Below are 13,779 nucleotides of genomic sequence, written 5' to 3'. Positions count from 1 at the left end.
ACTATTTTCAAGTAATTATTTCGTTACTTTTTAGTGTACTGTTTTTTTGAGAATATTTTGTTTTGTTTTTAGTGCATTTTGTTTTTATATACAACACTTTATAGAAACGACAGACTTTGTACACTTTGAGCTATTTCTGTGCAATTAACATTATTATAGGCGGAACCGCCGCCTTTTCATTATAGGTGCTTATAACAAGGAAATTTTTTATTGCTATGATATTATTTGCAAGCATTTAACTATGTTTTAGAAGAATTTAATTGTTAGATGTTATGTAAAACATAAAAAAAGTTATAAATATGCCCTATTTCCTTTTTTTTGTAATGCGTATGAATATCAGCCATATTTTTTATTATAAAGCTTGCGTAAAAAGCGGGCTCAGTACAAAATGGCAAGTAATTACACACAACGCTCAGAGGGGAAAACAAAACTCGTGTGACAATGCACATAAGGGGTGGGCAGGGAACAAAAGTTTTTTGTTTTACTTTAATATTTCACTCCTGTCGGCGGTAAGAGATTCTGTATGATTAAAATGCGCAACTGCCATGGTTTTCTTTGTGACTGCGTTTTCTTGGTTATGAAAATTGTTCATTTATTTCATGGCTTTTTACTTACACATATTTTTTATTACCATCTATACTATTATAATAAAGCGTAAACACACACATTTTGTTGCCTAATATGTCAGCAATTACAGCATATTTTTGAATAATCCTTCTTTTGAGAAAAAGCCCTACACTTACGTCACACTTAGGCTATATATTTTAACACAATTAAACTTAGGGGGTAAATATTCTGGATAAAAACCCTAATGGAAGGAAGGTTGCCATGGTTTGTCATTTGCAATTAAAAAATTTGACACATGTAAACAATATAATGATTTTTTCATAGTTTTATGCGGATGAAGTTGCACGGGAACAGAACAACTAAAAAACTCCCAGATTTAAAACTCTAAACCAATTTTCTTTGCAATTAAATTATACCTGTGCAGTTGTCGTTTGTAAATGTAGAAATGGAACGGTCTTAAAACTGTTATAAATTAAAAGGTCCATAATCAAATCGCGGCGAGAAATCTTAACTCAGGGCAATTCATTTTCTTTAGTGACGTTGAATCATATACCAATTTGTATCAAAGCAAGTGTAATCGCGCTGTAAGCAATTAGCTTTCCGATCAGTAAATTCATTTGCTGACTAATGGAGCACTAAGTGCAGGAATAAATCTATTTGTTAATCAGTAGCGGTAATATCTTGCGCGTCAGGAGTTCGCTGCAAAGACTCGGCGCTAATCTTTGAGCAGGTAATGGCGTGGAATGGGAGCAAACGCTGCGGCTTCGGGGAAACGAGCGGACGTTTAGGTCCCTCGTACACTTAACTATTGTGAGGAAATGTTTTACTTAGAAGCATCTAAAAGTGTATGACCTTTATAAGTGTGGATTTATACTTAAATACAGTTCGTTTAAATTCAAATAAAAACTAAATTCCGTACTTTATTATACATATTTGAATGTAGGCATAAAAACTGTTTGAATAAAGCGATATATGTAAATAAACTTATGATTATGCATCTTTAAATAGCATATTTTGTATATTCTATTGAATTATTGTAATAGAAATTAATTTCTTAATGTGTAAGTGTGCGTTTACCTTTAAAAGGTGGGTTGACAGGACCTAATTAACGATTGGGTCGGGAAACGAAGCGAAATTGATTCAACTGGAGTCATTTCATACGCCAACTCAATTGTGTCCACCCTTTAACCTCTCCGCACCACGCCTCAGCTTTCATATTCACTAACACTGAAGCTATCAAAGGAAATATAGGAAGCTAAGCTCTTTTTTATATTAATTTAATAGATCAACAATTATCAGAGATTTTAATAATTCGTGTTTCGATTATTTATTGGACAATATAAAATAAGACAGAAAGAAATGAACAGATATATCATATATCTGTTCAATCACAAATATACGAGTATATAACTTATAATAACCTAAAATGGGTTAGGAATTAGACAGTATATGACGTCATTCTTCCGAATTCACGTTATAAACTTTCAACTGTAACATTTCAACAACTTATCGATGTAATAGACGAATATTATTTAAATTTATATTGAAATACGATCAATAAAAATTTATACAACTTTAATCGCTTCCATACGGTATTCCCTCGACAGTATGCGCATGACAGCATTGATTAAACGTAAAAATTGATTGTACAGTATAAAAAAATCATCGGAATTTTTCATGTTATGTAAATAAAAACACACCTCGTCGGGCGCACTGATTAATTGGAAAAGCTAACGGTACGTGCATCTGCATTAAGTGTATAACAGCCAACAACTGCTAGGCCAACTATGAAATAATAATTCCCGCTATCAAAGTATTGTTAAATAAGATTTCTATAAAGTAGCGTAACACGATAGCCATAACATAAAGTATCACATAGGAATATACGCCGCAAATGGCATATAAATAGATAGGTATTCGCACTTAGAAACAAAGCTAGTTCATGTTGTGGCTTTGACTTGGCAAGCTCATTTTGTTATTTAATTAGACTCAATTTGTTTAATTCAACATATATCAATATGTACTTGGTACAATTTGTTTTATTATCCAAATCCCACTGACATTTCAGGTATAGCCCTATAAAAATGTTTGTTATTCCAACATCAGCCCCATAAAGCCATGGCAGCTTAATTATGAAATTAGTAATTATTGCCGGCCGTATGTTTACTCTACGCGTATTGCTGATTATTGATTCAATTAATTTACATTCATTTGTCATCATTTTCGGAGCTCGTGAATAATTTCGTTTAAATGTCTGGACATCGTATTTGTACAGGTATTTGTAAATTGATTAATGATTACGCTAATGCACTTCAAAACAATACGCATTATGTGTTGTTATTAACACATAGGAAAACTATTACATCTTACTATTATTATAAATGCGAAAGTTTAGATGGATGTTTGTTAGCGTTTGTAGCCTAAATGGCTGAACGAATCTCCATTAAATTTGGCACAAGTTTAGATCATAGTCTGGAAGAATACATAGGCTACTTTTTATCCCGGGAATAGTTACGGTTCCCGTGGGATTCATTAATTTAGTATTTTAATGTTTACTCGATAATTCTGCAACGGTTCAACATATCTTATTGAAATTTGGCACAGATATAAAACTAAGTCTAGAGTACACATGGGATAAGCTTCATCCCCGAGAAATGTCCTGTTCCCGAGGTATACGTAGCTTTTTGTAATTTATATAGTTCGTATGTTTTCTAATAACACGCGGACGAAGACGCGGGCATCAGCTCGTTATAATATAAAAGATGTGCAGCGTTTTCAATTGTTTTTAAAGGAGGTCAGCATTCTATGTAAGTAACTGGTTGGATAGCGTCTGTTAGAGCAACGTAAAAGGCAATCTCATCGAAATGTCGCCGGACACGAGACCTCTATTTTTCTTCGCTCGCTTCAAGCCGGAAAATTGAGTTAGCCGACCGCTTAATGCCGCGGACAAACAGGTTCGCTCTCACGTACTTCGCTTGACTTTTCTTCGTTCCGCCACCGACATTGTCTTTTCACTTTACACAATCGATGTGAATTGAATTCTTTTATTTACTACGTATGTATGTGTAACTGGTCTATAAACTATTGTAGCATTTTGCTTCCGAACGCTTCTTTTCAGAACGTTTTATTACAATGGTGTTATTTTTTATATAATAATGGGAAGTCGAAGGAAATTAACAATTTTCGAGTACTGGGTCCATTTTAAAAAGGTTTATAAAAATATCTTTTAAATGAAACAGCAGTTTTAAATACATTTTTTATTTAAAAAAAATCATTACGGTTTAGACTAGCCGGACCATAGAGCGGGCCGAAGTTGGATCCGACGCTACCACATTTAGAATCCTTCCAAGCCCAAAGGTTGACAGATGCGATACTCTCACAGCTGCACAGCGGGTTTCTGTTAAATAAGAATAACATGTAATGCAAGATTTAAACACAATAAAAATTTTAAATAAAACTATATCACATTACCACGGGGAATAAGGAGCATGTATTGAATTTGATTTTGTCATAATTAAAACAGCATCGAAAACTGTGGACAAGTTAAGCTCGTGACTTGTAATCTACACGTTCTTGTTTCGAATCCCGGTATACACAATTTCATGTGTAAATAATTTATTCAACATTCTTGCGGTAAAGAAAAACATGTCGCAACCTACACATTTCGACGAAGAAATTCAGATATGTGTGTAGTGAAACAACCCGCAATGGGCTAGTCTCATTAACTTAACGTAGGCTCCAAGCTAAGTGAGGACGTATAATGAGCAGTTGATGTAGTATCGTAAATATAATGATACCTACTTGGTAGTAATCCTGTAAAAAGCATGTCGTTGTATCTGTGTCACCTTGTCTCCTACGTCGCACAGCAGCCGAGCCGCCGATGCCTTCCTTATCTCCATCAGTTGTTCTGAATATAAAAATACACATAAATTCCTATACTAGACATTTTTTTGATAACTGAAAAAGATAGATCATAGATCTTTAAATAAAATAACATTCCTCGATGTAATAGTAATTTAGAAGGTTGAAGTTTTACGAAAATGTTTTTCTATCTCTTTTGAGGCGAATTATTTCTTTGAACTCACCATAAGTGAAAGCATTCGGTCGATTAGGTCTCTCGTACCAATGCCGGTCTGATGTGATAACCCTCAGTAGCTGCTCCACCACAACGCAGTATAAAGTAGGCGGCACGTGCCCACCAGGGATCAGCTTCTCCAGCCAAATGCCAGCTATAAGATCAATGTCCTCTACATTCTCATACACCTGTCTAAGAAGCTCCGCTCTCTGTAAAATAAAATTTCTCGTCATTCTAAGAGCGGGCCACAACTTTCACTAAATTATACAACAGTTGTGCGATTGTCGATTGTTTTTTAGCCAATTCAACTGATTAGTTTGACTTTGGACAAATGTGTGCGCGCGTTCTTAATCTACTGAACGTCATGTTTTATGTTAGTTGTTTTGTTAGTCTTTTGTCATTACATTCTCATACTATTGACTAAAAAATTAGTATTCAGTACATACTTCTGGTTCAATAGCTTGAAGTAGATCATCGAATGTCTTGAATGATTGTTTGAAGCAGAATTCTCTGTATTTGATGTAAGGTGGAAAACCGAAGAGACGATTCTTTGCTAAATCATTAGTCAGAAGATCAGAAGCTCTTTGATGCGGTCCTAAACCTATATTTACTACCTGAAATCAAATTATATTCGTCTTAAAGGATTTTTATCGTTTTGTGTAAGTAGCGAGTTTGGTGTACCAGGAAATCTTTGTTCTCTGTCTACTCCTCTGCGTGTTCGTTCTACAGTTTAAGTAATATTTGACTTACATCAGGATCTACAATGTAGTCAGCTTTCGCAGTGCCCTGTCTAAAGTTGCCTTGTGTGACGTAATCAATGTTATCATCCACACCAAAGAAACCAGTTCGCAGAGTGAGATTTACAATGGGAACTTTTCTTAAATAATGGCCTTGAGTATCAAATAATCTGCGAAACAGAAAAAATGTAAGCATATAAGATACAAAATTAGTTTAAAAACCAATTAATATTCAATTGAATTTTGAAAGAAATGTTTTGATACTTACTTCATATCCCCCTCCTGAGTAGTGTGGAACCAACGAAGAACAAACGGAAACTCAAGTGATATTTGAGGGATAAGATTCTCATTGTAAGAATCTCTGAATCCATTCGTATAAGACAAAACTCCATCCTTTAGTAAATTTTCATGGCCTAAACAAAAGAAAATTTGCAGCTAATTAAAACAAACTGATACTTCTAGGACTGTAAACATCTAGACTTAACAAATAAATGTTACTTAAAAGACCACTACTTACCAAATAACGCTGGCAGCAACTCATAATAGAAAATTTGCATCACAGTAGCAATATTGATGTCTCGTGCTGTATAGAAGAGTCTATCATCATTCCAGCACGGGTTAATCTTAGATAATGCAGATGCAATAAAGTTGTGTTGCCTCCACAGCCAAATGGTTACCAGGTTGATACCGGCTAAGCTATTAGCGCCATCTTCCGCTAAAAATTGAAATTTTAAATATGTAATTTTCAAGTATATTGTAATGATCATAATTGTATGCGAGTCATGTAATTAAACGGGCTCCAAACAAATAAATAAACACATGAATACGGTCTGCATGATATTTTTAATGAATTATTAAAGAGCAGATCAAATTGCATAATAAATGCCTCTCTGCTTATTGGAATTGCACATATTTTAAATACAATATTGAAAATGGATTACTATTACATTATTATTTTGAATAAATATTTTACTATAGAGTTTAATAAAACATTTTTATATACACAGCTCTTACGTGTGTCGTGACATCTGCCTTCTTGAGGTCTTTGGTTCAAGAAACAAACGCCAGACCCAGTCTTAATACTCGGAGGCCAGATTCTGCCTTCTTCAACTTCATATTTTAATAAACCACCTTTGAAAAGACGACCCTTCTCAGACAGTAGCTTTAAACTACTGCTATATACAGGTGAAAGATCAAACGTTGGTGTCGCTGTTATTATCTAAAACAGTTAATAATTACAACACTCACATAACTTTCTTTAATAATAGCAGGTAAATAATCAATGGGAAGTGGTAGAAACTAATCATATAAAATAGAAAAAACATATACATCAAGTGTACATGATCCAAGTTAAATAGTTTTAAATCAAATTAAGATCACGAATACACTGTTGACTAAATTATCGCACAACTATTTAGTCGCGCTTTAATTCCTATGAGCTTATATGGAAGTACGCACACTACTAGACTTTTAATTGTGTAACTAAACAGTTGAATTGGCTGTAAAGTAATCGACAGTCGCTCAACAGAAGTGCGATAGTTTACTCAATTGTGTGCGCCCGCTCTAAGCAGTCGCTTCGGCTGTTTCACTAAAACCTTCCTTATGGTTAAATTCCAGCATCTTACGGGAACGAAAGGTACCGTAACTCACCCTTTCAGGAACTGTGCCGTTTTTAATACAACCGATAGATTGAAAAGATTCAGGCCTCGTCATATTTAAGCATCTTATGTCTGAGAAGCGATGGACAGGATCGTCATCGGGTACCTTGTTAGGAACGCAATCATTATCAGTCCTGCCTTTAGGCAGACAACAGTAAGGTTTCCATGCGATAAATTTCACTAAAAAAATTTAATGTAAGAAATAATACATAAGAGTTGAAACATTGGTATAAAAATGTATAGTGATTTACATATTAAATCGTATTCATATTAAAGTACCTGTATCGTGCAAAGATAAAACATCTGCAGTCATGAATACAAGAAAATTGGTCGAAAGTGTCGTGAACTTCTGATCAGGCAGTTTGCCCATAGCTACCAACGTCGTTCTTAGGAACCTTTCCAATGGCAAAGACTGGCCGGACTTTGATTGTCTTTTCTCGAAATCTGCAATGAAAATAATGTTTGGAAAATTAATGTCATAGATACTTACATTTGCTGGTATTAAATATATTTAAGACCCTAACACATTATCTCAAGGTTTAATTTACAACGAACATGGTAGTTAGAAGTGAGCGGCCAGGAGCCGTGAACATGCTTAAATTGTTTCCGCTATGATTGAACACGGTAATTGAGATAAAGTAGAACATTTTTACACCTCAAAATTACTCCTAATTATATTGAAAATATCTATGTAAGGTCAAAATTATCGTGTGTTTATGCCAAAACACTTTTACAAAAGCATAATTAAGTCCTCCTTTTCGTTCTTTATGAAAAACCTGAATCAAAAAATGTCCATTTGGTAACCCTATAGCGAAATAACTTACTTTTTCCATATACAGGCGGCAGTAGTCTATATGTAGGTGTGTGCGAGGCTCCTCTAGCAGGCTGACGTAGGTTGTTACAGGAACCATCCACACGCCGCCATTCCTCAGCCACGCATGGCTCGATTTGGTTTATGCACCAACTGAATAATTTTAACAAATTAAATACTCTATTTCTATAAAATTTACTAACAAATTATTCACATTCTAGTTCTTGTAATATAATAAGAAAAATTCTAGCAATTAAGACTTATGCCTTTTGGTTTGAAGATCTATTGTACCACATAATTAATTTAAAAGTAAATGCAGAGGCAATTACATGGAAATATAAGACTAAAACTTACAACGTGTTATTCTGCTTGTCATGTTTTTTCACTTCTTCCACATTAACAGGCGTACCCGAGTACGAATCATAGTACACACAAAGTCCGTGATTAACATAACCACTAATTATAAGTACGAGAATCAAACAATTAAACATTCTAATTAGAGGTTTCTGGAAAATACTCGAGTTGCTTTTAAGCCTAACCTGCCAGTGTTTGTTGTTAACTATATGAATATTAAATTACAAATGCTACGGCCTCAGCGCATAAAACGTATATAACCGAAGGCTTTTTACGGTTAGTTGTTCTTTGAAAAAAATACGGACGAGTTACTAGAAAGATCCAGTCAATATACGGGCTGCTTAAACAGCCTCTTTAGGAACTTAATACCTGATAAAACCAACATAAATACCACGACCAACAGATGAAGGCAGAAGTAATAGATTTCCATTTTTTCCCAAGACACCTCTCCACGTTCATCTACGCAAACTTATCAAACACCGATGCTCTGAGAATTGCCCTTACTTCTATTTTTGTTATGATTAATTTCCAATGTGTGCTTTGTTTTTCTTAGCTTTTAGATCTGATCTGATCTGTTACTAGATCTGATCAGCATTTGTGCATTTACCAGATATGCACATAACCTCACATTAGCGTTACGTGAAGTCGACAGTGCAATGCCTCGAGTCACAGTTCATTAAATACCAGCTTTAGATCTTCGCTCTGATGACGTTTGCTAACGATCTGAGAAATCATTTAAAACAAATGAAAGCTCTTGTGTTTTTCGAAACGTTTGTTTGTTTATGTAAATTATATATTTTTCCTACACTTTGTTACGGACTTCAAAGGAATCTCCTTTATGTTAACATTCCCTTAATTTACTGGTAAATTGTCCACCGTTACGGTTGTTTCTACGCTCGTATTTGAATTCTTAGAAATACCGAAACGTGCATTTCCTGTTTTATTATTTTTGGATTACATTATTTTTAAAACAAATGATAGCGATTTACACAGAAATAATACGAAAGTGAATTTTGATAAATCTATGTGTAAAAATAATGGTACATGGTTTCTAATTCTGTGTGTATAGTCTAATTTTAACTGCATAGTTTAACTAACAGTTAAATTGCCTACATAAACACAGTTGTAACGGAACAGAACTGTTAAATTTTCGAATAAGACTGAGGACCTGTAGTGGACTTTAAAACCTACATTGTAAACACTACCGATAGAAATTTTAAAATAAATTTATCCTGCTTTACGAAAGAATTTTTATGAAATTGCTTTGATATCAATTTTGATAAATGGTTAGCCAATACGATGACTCGCCAGTCGCCGGTCGCCGCGGCCGCTATCATTTTTCATGGCTTATTACATTTATCGAACAACTTATCTAGGGAAGCTTCGCGTTAATATCATTCTTTAAGTGCCTAACTTCTTTGTGTAAAATGCCATTAGAAAATTGGTATCTGTCGAAGTTATTTTGATCAGAATATATGCTGGCCGTTAACAGTTCGCCAGTTTTTGACAAACAATGTTGAAGTTTGCGAATTTATTGATCTCGATTAGGATAATATCTTTATTGCCAGTCTTACAAATGTAATCTTTTAACAAAATCTATTATAAAAATGATTGAAAAAACAACGATAGTTCTTTTTCATAATTATATTTTACAAAATAAAAATAATACATACAAACTGCAAGCCTAAAATTTATGTAGTACCAACGTCTAGTAAAATAAATAAAATGATGCTTATACAAGTGAAGAGGTCGTAAGTTAGTCAATATCCCTCATACCCTAATAACCATGAGGAGAGATTTTCCATCCGACTTAGCAATATTGTAGTTTGTCCAAACACTTGTGATGCAATAACTCGCACGTGTCGCGCCGTATCTCAATTTGATCGCCACTTATTGCCCTACCAACATCAATTTATACAATCGAAACAAGTCCTTATCAAAACGCAAAAAGGTGTCATTTCCCCTGCAAGCGGTTTAGTAGAATTTGATTTTTTCGTAAGTATCTTATTCGGTAGATGAATTAATATCGCATGAAAGTGACAAGTTGTTGGTTATAGGCACTGGTTCTCAATGAATAGTTGGATTCACGCTAACTCGCGAACTTTGATATCGTTTCTAACATTGACCATTATCACACAATCAAACATAATTTGAAACAATTTGCAGTACGTGATGGCCGTAAGTAAGTAATCATTTAATTAATTACCAGTGGAATTTATTTGAAGACATACTAAACACTGAATTGAAGTAGAACTCGATTGCGGCTTCAGCCTCAGTTCTACAACACAAATACAAGGTAACAGTTAAATTAAAAGGAAGCAGTTTTTTATGGAACAGAGTTAATTTTTATCTAATTTAATCTTTAGTATAAATCCACAGGCAGTACAAGGTCAATAACAAGCACACTTGCGTTTCAATGTAAAATAATGTGGCGTTTTATGCCCACACTCGTGTTCGGATCAGTCAACCGTAGCGACTCTCGGTTGAATTTATAAAACAAAGAACATGTACAATACGTATAATACAAATAAAGCTGCCGAAATATTGTTAAAGGTCATTGACGCAATAAATAGGCCTATTAAAGTTAATCAAGGAAACTTTACTATTTTTTTAAATCCATTTTAATACAAATATTTTATCACATTTTTCTAATGAGTATTAATTATGCTTCATATTCCATTCTTGGAAAAAAATAAGATTTTACTTATTAAAATCTATCTTCAAACATCAACATATATCATAGTCCAATTATTCAACACACGGCAATCAAAATTAATTACATGCATAGCAAATTGTCTCATTAGGCAATTTACATTGCACGGTACACAATAGTTTGTAATGATCAATTATTGTAATAACTAGTTTAGTAATTGCTCTGATCTATGGATAATTGCTATCAAACGTAGCAACGTCATCATTTCTATTAAAAATTTACGAAACGGAGCTTCTAATAATTTCCAACGTTTTTTGTTGCACCAATAAGTCTAAATTATTGTGAATTTAAGTAATTAAGACTAGGTACTCTCTACTACTCTACTCTCTCTCTCTCTCTCTCTCTCTCTCTCTCTCTAGATTACCAGTCAGGGCCAATTTTTAATAATCTAAAATCATTATCAACAACCAATTCAAGTCTCATGTTGAATCATCATGAGTTAAGTTGCCTTTGATTATTTTTTATAAAGATAACATAGAAATTATTGAAAGAAAATATTTGAGAAACAAGTCACCGAAATGACAAAATAAAACTTTCAAGATTTTATTTCTCTGTCTATATGCATAGGAAAAACTTTGTTACTAAATTGTGGCTAACAAAATCAAAATTTGAATCAAAACCCAGATTGGTTTGATTTTTTTTTTGTATGAAACATAAGGTGGCAAACGAGCAAGGTGCCACCAGATTCCACCGAAATGGAAAGCGACCGCTACCCATAAACATCCGCAATTGCAGATGCGTTGCCTACCATTGATGGAGGAGAAGACGCACATAAAGAGGAAATTTTCCCTTCCCATGCCTCTCCTCTACCGTCAAAGTCACTTTTCCTTCCCATCCTTTCCTCTTAAGAAAAGGGTGGAAAGGGAAAAGGACTAAAATAAGGTCTCCGGCACCACACTCGTCAGACGAAAATCGGATTTGCTTCCACTTCACGCCTGTTTTCTGTATGGTCGTGGTATTACACCGGGCAAGCCGGCCCATTCGTGCGAAGATGTTAAAGCGGGCTTTACCACTGATTCTAAGGAGAAATACAATTTCAATTAATTTGTAGATGTATCAATTAACTGTTTGCGGTTTCTTGTGACAAAATCAGGCTTTGAACTTTATGTATTGATTAGATTGTTGCTGAGCTACAAAATAATGACTATTGTATGAAGTAGTACAATTACTATAACTGACTTCTCAGAAATAAATATTGCTGATAAATCGCATTTCCTGGATGAAATTCTTTTTTTCAATCTTCTATTTTAATTCTATCCCGTCTTCTGTAACATGATCATAATTCTTCTGTTGCCTGCATGACTGTGTTGAAATAACCATAATATCAGAGAGTAAACACGGGCGACCGCAGTAGATTGAAATGTTTGTCGCATCATTTGGACGAAATGTAGTGTAAGGTGAAACGGACCGTGCTCGCTTTGGGTCCGGTCCGGCAAAGTCCCTATATCCGAACATGTTACAGATCATAAGAACGATCTGTAAAATACGAAAATAGAGTGATTTTCCAAAGTCAATATCTATTCACTTAGAATTGAGCACTTTTAATTAATTTTAAATCTATAAACGATTGAAATTGTCAACAACAATAATTTATAATTTCGTCTTAGTTCGAATTATTTCATTGCTTATCGATCTCCATCTTTTTTTCTCAATGTTTTGAGATGCATTTTTTATCGTCTCTATTATTTTAGTATTTGCCTTATTTATTTTTAAACATATCTACATTTCACAAAATACTTTTTTTGCTAGATCAAGAAAATCATAAAAACAATTGTTATTATTAGTTATTTATTAAACCGATTCATAATAATAGCTATTATTATAGCTATCAGATCCATGTAATTAACACAATATGTTCTTAAAATCGATTAATGACATTGAAATATCGATGCATCGGGATCGTCTATTACACCGCAGTTACAGTGCGTTATAACTGTAGCACATAATTGGCATTCATCTGCATAACTTGACTATACAGCTGTCATTAACCAGTGCATAGCGGCAAGCGCCTCTAGACAAGTTATTGCCTATTCATAAGCCTCAAAACATCAGCACAATACCAACCAACAATACACAAATGAACCTTATTCCGATAGAGTTAAGATTGATTTTGATAAGATCTACAATTCAGTACACGCAATTAACAAGTTGTGTGAAAACAACAGATACTAAGATGATTTGCGATCGATTGCAAAAAAATCAAAGCAAAGTCACTTTTATTGCTATCAAATAAGGTCGTGTATTGTTTTTTCAATGTGTTTATCAAAACGTCAAAGATTATCCGTTTAATGCAACCCGAGTGCGAAGACTTGGGTCCGCTTGTCATTATAAACTATTTGCGCTGGTGTTCACTTGGAAGAATTCCTCATGAATACCTGAATAATTACTTTTACTTGCGTTCAAATTTCCATATAGTCTTTAATTACCTGTCAATCTGTCAATCGTATGTTTGCATCTTTTCACAACTTACAAGGTAATTTATTTTTACAGCCACTCTTTATATATTTCTTGTAAGGACCATATATTTCATTTATATTCTAAGGATTTTTTTATTACTAGCGTTGTCTTTCATTTGGTTTTGTTTAAATAAATTAGTTTATCTATCTACGTTCTCTACTCTGTGGTAATAGGGTTTCAAATAGAATTTGCATATTTCTAAATTGTATGCGGACATCGCGGAAGTGTTTTGTTTATATTATTAACAGCGCTTTATCATTGCTGTGACACCGACCGGCTTTTCTATTGCTATTCAAATTACTGTAATATTAAATTTAAAACAAAACTTTTGATAGAATACTATGCTTTCTATGTCTCTATATAACCTTCTCGGATTTTGCATTAAAGTGTTCTTGTAAACCCAATAA

At 33.8% G+C, this 13,779-nt stretch overlaps 1 protein-coding gene across 1 annotated transcript; it reads right to left on the bottom strand.

Annotated features, from left to right (window-relative positions):
* Window positions 1-3,828: 3,828 nt before the first annotated feature.
* LOC106100500 (peroxidase-like) lies at window positions 3,829-8,339 on the bottom strand. The gene is made up of 12 exons (XM_013279369.1): window positions 8,203-8,339; window positions 7,862-8,001; window positions 7,317-7,481; window positions 7,030-7,217; window positions 6,394-6,598; window positions 5,897-6,094; window positions 5,648-5,792; window positions 5,393-5,549; window positions 5,089-5,256; window positions 4,653-4,851; window positions 4,369-4,474; window positions 3,829-3,964 (listed from the first exon to the last, which is right to left on the bottom strand). The coding sequence occupies exons 1-12, from the start codon at window positions 8,337-8,339 to the stop codon at window positions 3,829-3,831; spliced, it is 1,944 nt and encodes a 647-aa protein (XP_013134823.1).
* Between the last annotated feature and the right edge of the window lie 5,440 nt (window positions 8,340-13,779).

This window comes from Papilio polytes, unplaced genomic scaffold (assembly GCF_000836215.1).
Source record: "Papilio polytes unplaced genomic scaffold, Ppol_1.0 DF824303.1, whole genome shotgun sequence".
NCBI classification, from domain to species: domain Eukaryota; kingdom Metazoa; phylum Arthropoda; class Insecta; order Lepidoptera; family Papilionidae; genus Papilio; species Papilio polytes.
The sequence above is the reverse complement of the archived record's forward strand: the minus strand, read 5'-3'. Positions and strand labels throughout refer to the sequence as shown.